At 35.2% G+C, this 18,300-nt stretch overlaps 1 protein-coding gene across 8 annotated transcripts in view; it reads left to right on the top strand.

The window, feature by feature from the left end:
* Positions 1-18,300, top strand: part of KDM6A (lysine demethylase 6A) — a 158,802-nt gene that overhangs the window by 123,320 nt on the left and 17,182 nt on the right. For all 8 annotated transcript variants that reach the window (XM_062599581.1, XM_062599574.1, XM_062599564.1 and 5 more), the window contains 5 exons: positions 12,539-12,668; positions 14,204-14,309; positions 14,911-15,116; positions 17,412-17,476; positions 17,595-17,669. In XM_062599581.1, the coding sequence (XP_062455565.1) occupies positions 12,539-12,668; positions 14,204-14,309; positions 14,911-15,116; positions 17,412-17,476; positions 17,595-17,669 (582 nt within the window). The remainder of the gene's footprint in view (positions 1-12,538; positions 12,669-14,203; positions 14,310-14,910; positions 15,117-17,411; positions 17,477-17,594; positions 17,670-18,300) is intronic.

Here is an 18,300-nt window from a genome sequence, read left to right as displayed (position 1 = left end):
AAAAAAAAAAAAAAAAAAAAAAAAAAAAAAGGAAAAAAAAGTGACAGTATTATTAACTTAGTAACAAAATAAGTAATTTTGTTTTCATGTTCAGTGCTGGTATTAATTCTTTTTTTCCTTGATAAAAATGATTAGCCTGGATCTGATCTGTCATTATTAAATCAGTGTTCTCATTGCTGAACTCATAAGTAGTCACAGAACAGTTGAGCTTGGAAGGGACCCCTGGAGATTGCCAAATCCATCCCTACTGCTCAAGCTGGGTCACCTGAAGCAGGTTACCCCCATACTGTGTGAAGTCAAGTTTTGACTGTCTCCCTGGGTGAAGACTCCACAGCCTCTCTGGGAAACCTGCTCCAGTGTTCAGCCACCCTTGCACCAAAGAAATGTTCTTTTATTTACTGATGTGAGGGGTTATGCTACCCTAGGTACAGGACTGTGTATTTGCCATTATTGAAATTCATGAGATTCCTATTGGCCCATTTCTGCAGCCTGTTAAGGTGCTTCTGAATGGCAGCACAAACATCTGGTATATCAACTACTCTTTCCAGTTCTATAATAGAGAAGATCTTTTTTGGTAGCAGTAGTTTTAGTATGTGCGTCTCAAGTATTAAAAATCATTTGTATGCTGGATTTTGCTTTAAAAATGCAATATTTGGACTAGTTGTTGGCTTATTTTTGCTTCAGAAGTGCAGATCTTAGTCCATCTCGCATTCCAGTTGATTACTAGATATGTTGCATTCACTTTTTTTTAACTTCAGCCAGTAAGCTTAATCGTTTTACATCAGAAATGACTTAAGCGAAGTGAACATAGCCACTGAAAAACCTGACAATAGATTGCAGTGTACGTATGCAAACTGTGTGGATTTTTTCCTGGCACTTTTGTTACTAGCAATAGAGAATGCACAAGTGTGTCAGACTTGGTTATGGAAATTCAAGATGGTATTTCTGAGCAGTGACTTTAGGCAAAAATGCTGTAGTGTGAGCTATGGTGATTGTGGTGTAGAAATGCATCAGCTGCTGCCATCGAGGCAATAGCTGGTAGCCTTTGGGAAAGGATGATAAACAGCTGAGGGCAACAGTGACTTTAACTACTGCAGCTAAATCAGCCAGCATTCATCTCTGATGCATACATTCCATCTCCTAGACAGGCATGTTAGCAGTAGAAAGATTAGGCTCGCTTTATCTCCATCTGGTCAGTTTAAATGCACTCTGTTAATACTTCTGGTGGTTTCCTACATCTGTCTTACTGCAAAGCAGTGTAGCAGATTACAAGCCGTGAAACTTCGCATGCTTCTGATTTAGCCATTTATTTCTTATCTCAGTATTGTTAAATGATCAAAAATGACAGGTGGACCCCCCATCTTCTTTCCAATGAAAAAGAAACGAGAATGTATCTGTGAGGGTTGCATAATACTGGCTATTTCTTTGAGGTTTGGTATAGCACTGATGCAGATGTCAAGGGAAACTTCCAGGAGAAGTTGGTGTTAGGATTTTATCATTATAGCTTAGCCAGCACGTCTTCAGAGTCTCTTTCAAATCCAACCGTTTCATTAAATGCAGGTTCTAACAATGTAAAGAGTAATTTCAGCGAATCCTCTGCATCAAGAAAAGATGTATTTTGCCAGAGCAGTAATAACAAAAATGTTTTCTAAGGCCCAGTGAGTTCTGCAACCTTCTGAGATGATTTTCCTTTTTCTTCTCCTCCCACTTAGAAACCCTGTATTTAGATAATCGATTTGATGAGTAATATTGATCAGAGTATTATAGCAGTCTGTAGCAATTTATTATAAATGTAAAGTATTTATAATTTTAGAAGATTGGATTAAAGAATAGAAAATACTTTTAAAAAAATTACAACTCACTGATGTCATAATCAGTGACCAAAGCTATATTCATTTCTGTAGACTCATGATTTATAATGGCTGTAAATTATGATTAATTTAGTATTTTTTCCTGTATTGTTGTAATATTCTGTGTTATTTAAATACCTTCAAGGTCCGAGGAATTTGAAATATTCACCATTAATCAAAATCATAGATGAGGATCTTAAAATTTAATAGCAGTCATCTCCTAGAATAGAGAGAAATTTTATACGGAGTTTATTTTGTCATTTTTCATATATTGAATGTAATGTAATCCTGTAATATTTTTAGTGTCTGTTTTTCAAGTGAAATACCTGCATCTATCACATTCATAAAAATGAAGAGTTTAAAAGTTTATAAATTGGAACCATATATATGCTGTTGCTAGGATAAATATAAAAATAGCTTCAATTTCTTGTGTTAGTGTAACTATATTGCAAATTCAAATAAAAGAAATTGTTACAGACTTGCTGTTCTTTTTTTGAAGAACTTAAAGTGTAAATGGAATCAGACATTTTCCCATATGTGAAAATTAAGTTATCCTCATTATTGCGGTTCCTGATTTGTGTTAGTTACAGTTTTAAAAAGATCTATTCAGCTTGGAGGTGCAATTGAGGAGCATTTAAACTTGTGTGGAATGCTCTTTGCATACGTATTTTTTCCATCCTAATAGAAATAGCCAATTCAGAGCTTTGTTTTCCTGCCATCCTTATCTTTTTTTTTTAATTTACATACATAAATTTGAGGAAGAGGCTAACCCACCCAGATACTAGTTAGCAGATACTCTGCTGAAAACCTTTATTTGTTAAAAAAGAAAATCTTTAGATAGAATGGAATAACAGATGTTTGTGTACTACCATATCAGGCACTATGAACTTAAATATAGCTTGCTAGCCTTTAACCCAGTGTGAGGTAATGAAATAGCAAAGAATCAAATATACACGGTTCACAGTGCACTGTAATCACATTAGTGATTGTAGTTGGATGCTCTCTCTGTAAGTGCATTCTGAGGTACAAAAGATAATTTCTAGCCAAAAAAGTTTTTTAAAATACTGTAAAAATTTGCACTAAGTACTCTATCTACAATAGAAAACTAGAAAACACCTACTTAGCAAACTTCTTTTTAACTGTGCTAAGAATAACCTTCAGGTATTTGGGTGAATAAAGGGAATTATCCTGTAGTATTAGTTCTTAAATGTTGGAGCTACATCTTATGGGTTTTAAATGTATTCATGTTTGCCACTTGTTTCATACGTGCTCTATTTCAAGTGGTATGCCCAGGAAGACATTCTGTCTTCGTGTCTAATGCAAATAATTATTTTCTATTATTTCCTGGCATTTTCTTTCCTTTCTGACAATACTTGATGCTCTGTTGCCCTAATAGGGTTTTGCAGGGGGAAAAGACATTTTGGCAGGTAAGGAACAGTTAGATGCAACTTTTTAGTTTTTTCATAGTTGGGGTTCTGTAATACTGATTTTTATTTTCCTATTTGCTAGTCTGAATTTGGCTCTATTTAATATATATTTACTTACTGAACTGGAGGGTTTATTAGTATTTATAAATCACATTGAAATACCTTGGTGATCTATTTGTTAAATAATCTTTACTCAAATGCTTACTGCTTTTAAAAAGACTTACCTAAAAGAAGCTGAATTTTTTTAAAAAAAAATGTAGACCTACAGGTTGATGCATGTCCAGAGCACAAAAGGCCTGAAACTATTAGCGATTTGGGATTAAATAATGCATGTAGTTGATTCACAAAGTAACTATAATTGACCTACGATGTGATAGTGAACTGCAGGGTAATTCCGTATCTCACAGGAGGGATTTTTTTCAGAAAACAACACTGTACATGACTTGTTTGTTAACACTATTACAGTTTTATGTGTTACCTAAAAACAAAGGAATATCAAAGCTTTGGAAGTTGATGGCTTCTTTTTTTCTTTGTATGTTAAAAGCAAAGGAGCTCAGAAATAAGGCATTAAAATAGGATGTTTTTCAAGTAGTTTGAGGATGTTTGTCTGTGAGAGCTGGGCCTTTTCAGCCTGGGGAAGAGAAGACTGAGGGGAGGGGGGTCTTATCAATGTGTACAAGTGCCTGAAGGGAGGGTGTCAAGGGGACAGAGACAAACTCTTTTCAGTTGTCCCATGGGACAGGACAAGAGGCAATGGGCAGAAATTGAAGCACAGGAAGTTCCACCTGAACGTGAGGGGGAATTTCTTCCCTGTGAGAGTGACAGAGCACTGGACCAGGTTGCCCAGAGAGGTTGTGGAGTCTCCTCTGGAGATCTTCAAGGCCTGCCTGGACGCAGCCCTGTCTAACATGCTCTAGGTGACCCTGCTGAGCAAGGAGGTTGGACTAGATGATCTCCAGAGGTCCCTTCCAACCTTACTGATTCTGTGATTCTGTGTTAATGGAAATGAAAATAGCTAGGCAGAAATAAATTTTGGGAGATAATTTTATAATTTCATAGTTTTATTCCGTGTAAACTACTTAATTCTACTCTATGTAAACAAATGTCCCCTTAAAAAAAATAATAACAGTAAGTGAAGCCATTAGATGAAAGGAGATACTGCGTATCATAAAATGCAAAACACATGCCAAGTAGTCAACTCTATTTGATTTTCCTTGTTTTATGGTATGTGAATAGGCTGCTTGGTCTGTGAGAGGAGACTTGTTAAAAGTTTTGTTTTGCCAAAAACTAAAGGAAGTGCTTAAGCAGGGCAAGGTCCTTCCAGAGAAGCTGAAAAGTTTTGTTATGTCAGTCTTCCTCAGTGAGGATGTTGAGGAATTATTTAACCAAGACATAGTCTATTCATGTGGTGAAATGAGATTGTTTCAGAGACTGAGCAAGGGTCAAACAGAAGATGCTGGAACAGCTATTGATATTTGCAAAAGAAGCTTCTCTTGAGAGATTAGATGATATTTATTGAAAACTTGCAAGAAATTTAGAAATGCAAAGGCTGAACTATTGACAGAAATACGAAAATCTCATTAAAATGCTGTTCTGGGGAATAATAGGGTAACAAATGTGCTCATTCAGTTGAAGTGTTGTTGGAGTGTTAAGATGGAAGAGAAGCGAGGAGGTGATTTTGAGAACTGTAATTTGGTTAGTCTTCAGTACCAGTAAAACTGATTGCAACAGAAAAATTTAAGGTGTTTGTAAAACAGCTAGATTACTATTTTTGAAAAGTAAACTGTCTAGATACTAACCTAAATTTCTTTAAGCCGTAAGCCTTTGGCCAAAATAACAGAGGCGTATACTACTGAATGAATTATCCTTCCTTAGATTCTTTGAGAAAATCCCTCATTTATAAGAGGTTATGAAAGAAACCAAGTAATTTTGAGTAATACAAGTATTTACCAAGTAATACACTAGAAATAACTGCTCTGTGTTTCTTATTAGAAAAGCTGACTTTTAACACATGGGAAAAAAAGAAGAGTGCTGCTTTGACTAGTTTGGTATCAGGTTTCCTTTTAAAAGACTATTATCAAAAACTTTCTCTTATTCTTTTAGACGTTTAAGTATCTTTGCCCTAAGAGCAATTCTTTTGAAAGGAGAATTAATGACATGTTATCGCAAGATTTGAGATTTAAGGCTTGAGCTGTTTATTTCTACTAAAGTGAAACCCAACTGACTTTTCACTCTTTAACTGGTGTATCTAGTTAATATACTGGAGGAATAATGTTAATTCTGTATTCATCTACTTTAATTCATCTTTTATCATTTCTGAAACAGATAATAAGTCAAGTCCTTCCTTTAAGGACTTAAGAGAAATTCCTGATTTGGTTTGTTTGATTTGGTTTGTTTAATTTTTTGTTTTTTTATGGAAGAAAGAAGAAGTTGCTTATTGTTTTTATTGTTATTTATAGAAGTTCATTCACGGCTTTGAAAAAGCAAGCAAAGCCCTGGACAAAAATTTCATTTGATAGTTATTTGGAATGGTTACTGCAATAGTAGTCCTCGAAATATTTGTAATATTTGAAGTCCTCGAAAAATTCTAAAGAAACAGATTGAATAAGTGGTCACTGTATTATCAGCTGAAATTTAGTGTGGTCATTTTTATGGCAATGTATGAAAAGAATGACTTTAAAACTCCTAGATGTGGACTTGATGGGAATACGTATTAAAGGCACTTGAATCATACTTTCTTACAAACCTTTTTGTTTGGTGTAGAAGGATAAAAAGTAGAGAACAATCTGCTGAGTAAGAAAGAGAAAGGAGAGAGATTAGCTGCCTCTGAAGGGATGCCCTAAAAGGATAAAAGTTTAGGAGGATAAACAGAAAATTGTCTAGGCTGAATAATCTGGAAGAGGTGACCACCAGTTAAACAACCTTAGGAAATAAGCTTCACAAAGAGGAGTGAAAGAGCAGAAGGAGGCAGGCATCTCATTGCTTAACTGGCTCCACTTCGAAGCCTGTGGCAGAAACAGACTTCTTCAGCGTTATCGTGGAGTCAGGATCTCCCTGAAGGTGAGCCTCAGCAATGAAGTCTGCCTGTGGGATCCTGAATTCAAACAGTGAGTAACTACCTGATTTGGGAGCACTGCACCAAGAGGCAAAAGTTTATTTGAAGGGGAGCACTTTGGAGAGAAAGGAGCTGTTCTTAACAAACAAACAAAAGCCCTTTATTCTCATTTTACTGGATTTTTTTTTTTTTTTTGGTCAGCAAGGGCTTATTTTACTTGAAGGCAAAATTTTTCCACCACTGTAAAGGCATGTTATTACTACTAGCAAGTCGACTTCAACATAATAAATAAATAAATTTTAAATATTTTGAATCCACAATCTGTGTCCTGTTTAGAATAACATATTCAGTTTTGTTTCAACAACTGTATAGCAAATACAGAAATGTGTGCATGGGAAGCAGAAATACCTTGGAGTAAATATAAGGAAAGCTTTTTTTAAAACTATTAAATTTAGAGAGATGAAAGGCTAAGAGTATGAAAAAGTTATGTACCACTAGTTATAATACTTTTATTTCACGACAGACATGTTCTGTTTGTCTTTTTTAATAGACTAAGAACAAGGTGATTATCAAATAAAACAGAAAGAAAAGATGTGAAAGTCATTAAAAATTACTTCTTACATAATATATAATTAACCTATGAAATTCACTGCCATCTTGTACTATTGAGGTCAAAACCAGAATGGGATTCAAAAATGGTTAGGAGCACATTTACATAATGAGAAAATTCACGATGATATTGTAGGATTTTCTGTAGGTTTAAAAAAGGTCTCTGGGAGTATTGCCAACTAGTACCTAGTTGTAAAAAGCTAGGACGGAGAATTACATTATAAACAGGTTGTATAATTATCTGGCATTACTTGCGTTTAAGCATAATGAAAGCTTAACTTTGAGTCGCCCTTTGAGAGTAAATCTCTTTCTACTGGCGATAGAAAAAGCCTGGGGAGAAAAGCCTCAGAAAGCCAAAAGTAAGGCATGAATAACCACTTTCTTCCTAGTGCAATGAATGTTGATACCTGTCTGTGTGTGGTTTTTTTTTTTGTTTTTTTTTTTTTTGGGGGGGGGGGTTGCTTTGTTTGTTTGTTTTGTAGTAACTTGCACTGTGAGATAAATGATTTTTATCATTTTTTAAGAAAAATAGGGTTTCTATTTGAATCAGGATTGGGTCAGATATGTATTATGCATTCTAATGCCTCAACCAATGCCTTCTGCAGCATGCCTTAAAATGTTTTGTCTCTTCTTCTCTGCAAATTGGGTAGTTCTGATAGATTCAAGATAGTGTGTCGCATAAATTCACAGTTCCTTTTATTCCTTTTAAATGTGATTCTTGGGGAAGAGAGGATCTTAATTCCATTCATCAGAATAACTCTATAATCTCTTCAGCAGCAAAAGCTCATTAATTCTTATGCACATAATCCTCAAATAATAATTTACTTTGACTTTACTTCACAGCAAAAATGACTGTTTGAGTGCAAACAATTGTAATTTACTCAGTTTAGGCCTATAATGTATAATCAAAATCCAAATGTATAGATAACTGGGAATTGTTTTGAAACTCTTTATTATCCTCAAAAGCTCACAATTAAAAACCAAAAGATGGCAAATATTTTTAAAAGTGCTATTGCAGAATGGATATTTTTTAACAACTTAACAGAAATAAACTAAAAAGTTCTAGAGAACTGGTAAGAGAAGCAAAGGACAGAAGAAAACTACAGCCAAGAATGAAAAAGCAGAAGAAAAAATAATCATGAAAAACAGTAATGCTTAATTACTGCAGGGAGTTTTTAGAACAGTCAATACTGAGGAAAAGAGTTCAGTAAATATTTCTATTCTGTGCTTGGGAAAAAGGCAGATAGGGTATTCACATCGTGAATCACTCTCCATTTTCACAGTAATCAAGGAAGATGTTAAACAATAGCTATACTTAAGTTTGACATTTTTTAAGTCAGAGGCCTGGACAGCATACATCCATAACTTTTGAAGGAGCAGGTCAGGGAACTGTTGTTGATCTTTCATGCTGATTTTTTGATAGTTCTTGGAAAACTCAAAAGGACTTGAGAAAGACTATATAACTACTTTCAGAAAAATAAATGGGATGACCTGTGTAAATGTAATCCTGTCAGTCTGACATTAGGCTTGAGTGAAATAATAGAATTACTGAAATGGATTGATTTAATACATGTAAAAGATAGTAATTAGTCACTATCAGTCTTGGTTTGTGGAAAGTAAGTATTCATGTTAACTTAATATCTCTGATGTAGCTGAAAGTCTATGTAATAAAATAGTTAAAATAAATACAGCTGTGTAACACATTTAACTTTGACCTGCATGACATCTTTATTAGTCAAGCAGGATGATGCAAAATCAGTATGGTACCTATTAAGTGGATAAAAACTTATGGGTACATTTTGTGTAATTGTGAATGGACAATAATCATTAGTGAGTTCTGTTTTAATGATACTGCACTTGGATAAGGTTTTGGTCTTGTTTTATGCAACGTTTTTGCTGGTGGCAGGGGGGCTGTTTGAGGAGTCTCTGAGGTTAGAGTCATTGGAGTCCATCCTCCATGGTGTAGAGACATCCCAGCTGCTCACTGAGCAACTGAGTTGTACATGTAGCAAAGTTGGTAAACACTAGGAAAGATAGGTGGTAGGCAGTTAAAGGCATCATCTAAGACCGAGCCATCAATCTCCATTTGTCAGGAATTCCTAGATAGCATTGAAGTGTTACTGTTAATATTTGCCAAAATATTAGTGCTACATAATGAAGAGGAGGAGGGGTGCAGAACAAACTGGGTCACACAGGTGTTTCTCGTAAACTTTTTTCTATATAGCCAGATGTGAAGTTGTGCTCTAAGATTGAAGGATGTAAACTTTTTAGAAGGTGTAGGAATGTATCCTAGAAAGCAGTAAAATGGTGGGGGGGGGGGGGAGAGGAGGAGGATTAATGGATCTGGTGGTTATTCAAGACATCAGCTAATTACATAAAATCCAGGCAATTTCACTTATCTGATTAGTCTGCTGCTGTTAGGATTGCTCCTGAGCATGGTGATTGCAGTTCGGATTGAAGCGCTTGCATGAGCTGGTGGCATTGGTTTCATCTGTCAACGAAATTGCAGTGCACAAAGAGTTGCAGCTTAGATTCAGGACAATGTTCACAGTGAATCATTTCATCAGTGATTCATTGCTGCATATCACTTCACACCTTGTCCTCACCTATATGAGGGTGACAACTTCAGCTGGCTGCTGTGGGCATGAGGGATGTTCTGCAGCCCATGCAGTCTATGGAAAGCCACTTTCCCCAGGAAAGTCAATCTAAATGAATGATGAATGAAGCCTATCCTTCTGTTCATTCCTCCATCCTGGTATCATGTGTGGCTGTTCATGCCATGCAGCTTTTTTCAGGGCCTAAATCAAGCTTGTGTTTTCCTAAATGTTATATCTGTTGCCTCTTTTTACCCTGTATGAAATTCTGTTGCAAAAAGAAAAAAATAAATTGCAACAGAGATATGTAGGGTTTCTTTTCCACTAGCTGTGGTCCAAAAGGGTCTTTCACTGTACTGGTCGTCATTCTCTGTTTCCACTGTTGGAGAGGCCTTCAGTCCGTACCATTTTCTATCATGTGCCAGTGTCAAATCTTTTTAGTATTTCTGTGGTGTTCTTTATAATTTCCATCACTGTTTTGTGCACTGTTGATTGCGGATTTACTCTTCAATAGCTGAATTGAATTGTTATTAATAGTAAGTTATTCATAGTCCTCCCCCCCCCAAAAAAAAAAAAAAAAAAAAAAAAAAGAATTAAATGGTCTGTTAAAGATGGCTTGGAAAGATTCTGCCCATCTGCTTTACGTGCTACTTGAATAATAAGCATTTTCCTATCTCTCCTTTACTTTTCTTGGGCCCCTTTTCCTCTCCTGAAATTTCCACATAGGTTTTTAGTAACTTAATAGAGGACTGCAGAGTCATTTACTGTAGTATCAGCTTCAGGTGCTGGGTTTATAAGATACCTCTGTTCATCTCCTCTGCTTTTTCTCTGTGCTGTCCTTTCTACTGCATCTCCTTCACCTTTTCAAATATTTAATTTCTTTCAACCTGTAGGAGTTTCTTGTTTCTCTGTTATCCTTCCTCCCTGAAGACCCCATGTACCCTGGCTTTACTGAGTTTTATTTGCTGTGTGTTGATCACCTTGTGACTAGAGTAGCTTAGTTGACACTAATTCTGACCACTGGCCCCTTTTCTACAGATTCAGCCTTTGTCATCTTCCTTGCCTCAAAATTGCCTGAAAACAGTTCCTCAGCTCAAACAGAATGTCTTCATAGTTGCTTTTTTTAAATACTGTACATTTGTTTTTCTTGCTTGTATAGTGCAGAGATTATAGTTGCTTCTGCTTTCTGCTATTCAGGTTATAGGTGCATCTTGAACAGATGAATCTCAGATTGATGCAGCTGTGGTTGATGTGTTTGGGTGGTGGTTATTTTACATCGCTATGTTTCTATGTTTTTGTGGGGTAATAGAGTCTTTGCAAGAACTACATCAGACATCAAGCATGGGTCAGTGAGCTTTTTGTCAGTTTGAATGATGCCTGATCAAAGCTTCCTCATTGCTCTTTCAGTTTCTTGGAGGTTGCAGTCTGGTATTAGCACAAGGCTAATTCCTAGCACAGGGAATAAGATGTGTTCGGTATTTTGACAGGCGTGCTTTGGAAACAGTTGTCAAATCTGTCTTTGTCTATATTGCTCTGTCCTTCTGTCAGAGGATGGCCGTATATGAGTTAGAAATTTGGCGTAATATTTGAGTTGGAGTGGCTTGCTTGTAGCTTGTCATGATGAGCACCAGTTTCTTGGGATGCTTATCCTTGCTACGGTCAGAGGTAGGAGAGATATTTGCTCATTTTAGAGAAAATGTTTATCATAACAGTCAGTCTGTTCATTCTGAGCCAAAGATTTCAAGTCCAAAGTCCACATTACTCGTGGTTTGTGGTGACTTGATTTGAAATAATGATTTCACATTCCATCATCAACCTTCAAAATTTTTCTCTGTGCCAGGATCACAGTTTCTGAGTTTGAGGAACATGCTCTATTGCTAGAAGCTTCATGCAGTGTATGTCTGCTGTGTTTTCTACTGGAGAATCATTGTTACAAAAGTAGCTTTTCTGCAATCAGGAAATTCTATGAGGATGATTGATTAAATTATACTTTTAAAACATACTATTTTGTGGGGTCTGAGAGGTGACAAGGACCATGACTGGTGAAGCAAGTGGGGCTTGAAGAAGGATTTGAATATTGTTTGAAGTACTTTAGTCTTGTTATAACAAACAAAAATTTAAGAAGTGACTTAGTTGTAAATTACCTTCCTGGTGATAGTGACTGGAAATTGAATGTACACTAAAAATAAAATGCAGATTTTCAGCGCTGGAGGTTGTTCACTGTAGAAGAAGTTAATGAGAGGTAATGAGCACACAGCGACTTGTCCGTGTCTGGAAATCTCCAGAAAAAGGCTAGAAATTGCAAGCAAGCAAGCAAGGTCCCTGATTCCAGCAGCAGCTGAAACAGTTTGTTGAACAGTCCCTGTCTTAACGTTACTCAGACAATCAGATCATATAACAGTGGCTCCTTCTGGCTTTGGAAGTGAATAAATCAGGGCAGGGGAGAGTGTTAGTTTTAGTGTTGTTAGTGTTGTAGATTAGTTTTTTGTGACTCCAGTAGTCTTTTGGCTGAGGCATTACCGTTTTACGACTTTGTGCCCTGTGGCAGTGCTGCGTACTAAAGTACCAGACTGCTTTACCTCAGTGTTGCTCTCAAAAAAACAAACTTCTTGTTGCTATGAACTGATCATCCACTACCCAGTGCCAGCCCAGTGAGATTTTTCTATATTTTAAGTTGAAACCTACTTTCTGTGTTAAGTTTTGACAAATGAGTCATACTTGCTTATATTTAAATTAGCTATATTTTTGACTAATAGTGATGATTTTGCAAGTTTGGCGGCAAAGTGAGAATAATTATGAATGACATCAAAGTATACATTGAGAATCCTTCATTAAAACTTATATGAGCTTTATTTCCTTCTTGAATTATGATATACCCTTATAAGTCTTTTTCTTTTCTTTTTTCTTTTTCTTTTTTTTTTTTTTTTTTTTGAAGCAGTAACACTAGTGTGTTGTTATTTCATTTGTCAAGTATTGACGCAGGCAGCTCTTCTTTCCTTTTAGGAATCTGGGTAAAAATGGCTTATCTAACAGTAGTATTCTATTGGATAAATGTCCACCTCCACGACCACCACCTCCACCGTACCCTCCCTTGCCAAAGGACAAGCTGAATCCACCTACACCTAGTATTTATGTAAGTAAATCTAATGGCAGAAGCAGTACATCACTTACTGTCTTTTTGTAGTTATCTGAATTGTTTTCCGTAACTGTTTTAAAGAAATACTCTTCACAGCTGAATTCTAGTTACGGTGCTCTCCCAACTAGTACATAAGCAGACAAAATACAAATCTTAGAGAGCATTTTGTCACATAGTCTTGATTTTCCAAAAAATTTTAAATTTAGAATTTCAGCTGACCAGTAAACAAGACAGGAAACGGCTTCAAAATTTGGGGGGTTGTTTTTTAATACCTAAGATACTGACTAAAAGGAAAAATAGTTTGTTAGGTATAATGCATGATATTTCAAATATATTTATGCATAATTTGCAAATGACTGTTTAAGTGATAAATGAGTAAATAATGAAACTGAACTTTCCTTACAATCTGCTTCAAAATACAGTAAAGAAAACTAATAAAAGTTGAGGTGATGGTAACAACAAAATATAATAATTAAGAAAAGATGGATTTTAGTTTCTTTTATTTTCTTTCTCAGGCAACCATTTAAAAATCTGTAGTGAAATCAAGTCCTATAATAACTTCGTGGAGAATTTGAGCTAGCTTTTGTGATAATACAGAGGAATAAATTACAGTCTGTCTACATAGTTAGTGTAAAAACCTCTGACTGACTTTGCTCAGTCTAACTTTGGGACCAGAAGCGCTCAGCTTTTTTGTTTAGTACCACACCAGCTGTCTGCCTGAGAGCAAGGTTAGGTTGGAAACAATACTATGGGTTTTCTTCAAGTGTTGAGTCTAAGTTAATTCACCCTTTTTAGAGACCATCATACCTGATAAAAAGCCACGTTGCGCTGTACTGCGTAGATGCACCAGCATGAATCTCAGTATTTGGAAGCTTTGCACTGTGCTCCATTGATGGAAAGAGATGGCTTCAGTATCTCCATAGTCTCTGTCTACAGTGCTATTGATATTTTCTATGAACTCTGCCCTCAGGATGTTAAAACATTCATAACAATTAAAAAAAGGTGGGGGGAGAGAAGGAGGGGACAGACCATAGCATAAAATTGAGGTCATAGATGTACAAAAACATAGAAGAATCACTGTTTCTTGTTAACATGAGGTGTACTGTGTGAGTATTCTTTCTAATTATGCTCTTCCTTGTACCCATTATCTGTAGAATTACCTTTTAGACTTTTTAAAAGAATATTAGCATATTATCAGGCTCTTTTAAAAATTCTCCAGATTAGTACCAGTAAAGGTACTGTCAGGTAAAGAAATAAACTGCAGGAAAACTGAGTTACAAAAGCCAAAGCAACCTGGAATAATTCATGTCAAGAAATCAGTTACAGTAACAAACTAATTTTGGAAGGAGCGAACCCAGCGTGTAACAGGGAGATGATTGTATGATGTAGTTGTTCATTCACCAACATACGGGTAAAATGGATAAAATTCATGACCTCCTTCTGTTGTTTCTCATTTCTTATTATTCTTTCCTATTTTACAAATAAGGAATCTAAATTCATCTGACATCTAATATTCCATTATAATTTTACAGTTGGAAAATAAACGAGATGCTTTCTTTCCACCTTTACATCAATTTTGTACAAATCCAAACAACCCTGTTACTGTAATACGTGGCCTTGCTGGAGCGCTTAAATTAGGTAAGTTTATGTTACGTGGTTTCTTTCTTCAAAAAAAATGCGTATATTTACCAAAAAATCTGAAGTTCCTCAGTTCTTATAAGTAGATATTTTATGTCTGCAATTACATTCTGTATTACAGTCTATATTCAGGTTTAATAACATTCTACATTACCTTCTCTGTTCAGGTTTAATAAATAGTAATCTGATTGTACAGTATTTTTAACTTTCTGTAGAAAAATTATCATTGTTAATAGCTGCTATATTATATAATGAAAGTACCTTCTCAGAGCTCTAGTTTGTCTGAAAAAATATTTCCATGGTAATAGATTTAGCTGTGTTTACAGATTTGTTTGCAGAATTAAGGTAAAATTTTCCTTGGAAATATAGTCCATACAGTAGCTGCCAGCTTTATTCTAGGCTTCTACTGTTGTTTGCAGAAGGTCTTTATCACATGAGCTTTAATTTTTAAACTCTAATTGGGTTATGTTATGATGACTGAGAAAAATCTATATATGCTTTAATTTAAGCCATTAGATAACTTTAAATATTAATTTAAGTCTTCCTGAAACTTTTTATTCTATTTTAACTATCATGTATTACTTTTATTCATATATATTAGATCTAGGACTCTTCTCTACCAAAACACTGGTAGAAGCAAATAATGAACACATAGTAGAAGTAAGGACGCAACTACTGCAGCCAGCAGATGAAAACTGGGACCCCACTGGAACAAAGAAAATCTGGCGTTGTGAAAGCAGTAGATCTCATACAACAATTGCTAAATATGCACAGTACCAGGCCTCCTCGTTCCAGGAATCTTTAAGGGTAAATACAATGTTATTATGTTAGGTATAATTTACAAACTGGATAGTAATTCTGGAACCAAGTTCTTTTAGTAATGGCTGTTGACAAAAATCCAAAACTGTTAAGGAAAAAGAGCTCCTGTTAACATTGAGGGCGCAAGTAAACTTAAAAAATCACTTCTGAGTAGAGGATCAAATAGTATCCAGGATGTTCCTCCCAAATACTTAGTTGTCTTAATGTAAAACTCCTGGTTATTGTCTGCTTCGAAAGCTTGTTAGCTTAAGCTTTCATCTAATGATACACAGATTCACATTAAAATATTTAGAACTTTAGACTCCTTTTTTACACGATATTACTTTTAATTTCCTATATACTTTCAAATCAGATTTCTTTGTTCTTTATACTATGCTGAAATAATTTGAATGTTGCTTATTAAAACCTTACACTCATGGTTGTCTTTCGGCACAACAACTTAAAATGTTAAAAATACCATTTTTTTTTCCAGAAGTGTGACTGATGTTTTCCATTTTTTTTTGTTTGTTTGTTCTGGATTCCAAACATACCGTTTTCTGTTTAGTTAAGGAGATATTAAACATGTGACAGAGTGAAATGTTTAGAATGTTATTTTATTGGTATGAATTATTAATGTCTATACTAAAGTAATAAGCACACCGTTGGAATTTGCTGCGGGCACTCCTCTAAGGCTTATGTCATCCTAGTGTTGTGAAAAGATAAGACAAAGGTGGATCAAGGAGAAAAAGGTATTACTGACAAATTACCAATTAGAAAAAGGGGAAAACAACAGGTCAGAAATTGAGTGTTGCCGTTTTCATTGCACAGAAACAGCACTGGTTTCAACAAGAAAATTAAGACAAGTTGTGAATCAAAACTTTGTACCTTTAGAGGAATGGATTAGAAACAAAAAGATGAATCTATAGGTTAAGAAAAGAGAAGGGATAATGGTTACAGATTCTCAGTGAGACTCATACAGAGTAGGGAGAAGAAACAGCATAGGGAAGAGGGGGAATACTGAAGTCATCTGTTTGTGTGGATTGGCCTAGTTTGGGGCATAAATGATATTTTTCATCCTCTGCAATGGTAATAAGGTAGGAGGGGTATCTACTGAAGGTTTGTGGTGCTGGTTGAAGAATCATACCAGCATTGTATCTTGTGCATCATTCCAGAGAGGTTAGAAAACTTTTGATATGTAGTGTTACAATAGATTACACATCTAATAAAGTGTGTGACTGATCACATACCAGCATGTCAGCAGGAGAGCCTCAACTCAAGTGAATTGCAGGGTTTCCTCATCTTTTCTGAATTAGTGATTAAAAATAATTTTCATAATGACAGTTTTCACTTTCCTCTTGGTAATTAAAATGGCACTCTTAAACGTATGTACTTCCTTTTGCCTAACACTGCTTTGACCTTCTTTAGGTCTGATCCCTACTTGTGTGACTTCACCTTGTTCATATGAAAGCCTTATTTCTTCTTTCTACAAACACAAATCTTTTGGCCTGTCTTGAGTCATCTTTGTTTTTTCCTCTAATAACTGTTACATCATTTTTCTAACATATCTTGAAATATTTTGTAAGTCCACCATCCCTAGGTTCTTTTGTTCACCCTTTGAATGTAGAAGACGAGCAAGACTTTCTCAAGTACAAGGACCCCTTGAGAATTAATAACAGTTCCATTCAAAGCAGGCATTTTTCCCCCCTTTTTGTCTTACTCTTTTTCTTTCTATGTCCACTTATTTGACGGAAAAAGATTTCTTAGAATAGAGTTCTATGTCTAGTCTACTAAAAACATCAAATTATATAATTCAATATTGGTTAGACTTTTTCCACTAGTTGTAGAAAAATGGATTTTATAAACATTAGTCATCTCAGTTTCATATCAGAAGACTTGCTTGACTTTGAAGAAAGAGAAATGTTCTGGTTTAACAAAGTTAGCAGTATTCTTTAAGACTAGTTTCCTGTTCATCTGCATGGTGGAGCAAAACAACTCATTTGTTTTCAGCTGTGACATAGGATAGCAGAAACATTTACAGTGCAGAAGTTTTCTCTTGTCCTGGGCTGGGCTTCGTTGAATTTGTACTCATGAAGAGTTTTTTTGCAGTGGTTTTTGACTAGTAACTGAATTTCTATTTTCTTAATAGTAATAGCCACATAAAATACTAGGTACAGAGATTTTAAAGATTATACCAGCATCTTGAAACAAACATCCTGATGTAAGTGAACCTGTTACCACTGTATACCTATGTCGTGATACCTGTGTATAACATAATGATAACATTTTCACATTTCCATTTTATAGGAGGAAAATGAGAAAAAGAGTCACCACAAGGACCACTCAGATAATGAATCCACATCTTCAGATAAGTAAGTGTATTATAAATATGATAATTCTACAGTTTTTCATGTCCTTTTTTTTTATTTATTTATTTTTACCTAATTCCCATTTTCACATTCACCTGTTACATTTCTTTTATTTTTCCAGCTCTGGGAGGAGGAGAAGAGGACCTTTTAAAACAATCAAGTTTGGGACCAACATTGACCTGTCAGATGACAAAAAGTAAATCTGATTGCTCTTTCTCTTTATCACAATGGTATTTTACAACTGAAGCCATCATGTTACCTTGAGAAGAAACTTTCCCCCCTTTTTTTCTTGCCTTTGTTTTCCACTTAGTTTTTAATGCAAATATATATATGCTGTATCCAAATCATTTTTGAAATAATATTTTATGTACTCAGGTATCTTTAGTCTAGTTTATTTTGTCACTGGCTGCATAATGGCAGTTCAAGGTAACTTTTTCTGGTAGTGCACTGGCATTGCCTATGTGAAACAGTTATAAAGAAAATGTGTGCATCTTTGAGAAATTGAAATTTCTTTCCCTTAAAAAGGCCGAAGACAGTGGTAAATATTCTGAAGCTGGTAAGAACGAGTTGAAATTTTTGTTATTACTTAAAAATATAAGTGTTTATAATGTATTTTTTTAAAATGAATGAGTTATGTTTTTGTTAGCAACAACCTGAAAGTTAAGGTTTTATCATAAAGCTTCAAAATGACTTCTTAATATGTTTTCATGAATTGTGAGTCCTGATTAGGATAATGGAACCCCTGGAGACAAGGAAGTTCTTTAACATATCATTACTGTTCCCTGGTTATTCCAAAGTACATGTTGGTGTTTGCTTAAATGCCTTGA

This window comes from Rhea pennata, chromosome 1 (genome assembly GCF_028389875.1).
Source record: "Rhea pennata isolate bPtePen1 chromosome 1, bPtePen1.pri, whole genome shotgun sequence".
NCBI lineage: Eukaryota > Metazoa > Chordata > Aves > Rheiformes > Rheidae > Rhea > Rhea pennata.
Note: the sequence above shows the minus strand (reverse complement) of the source record. Positions and strands in the feature narration are given on the sequence as shown.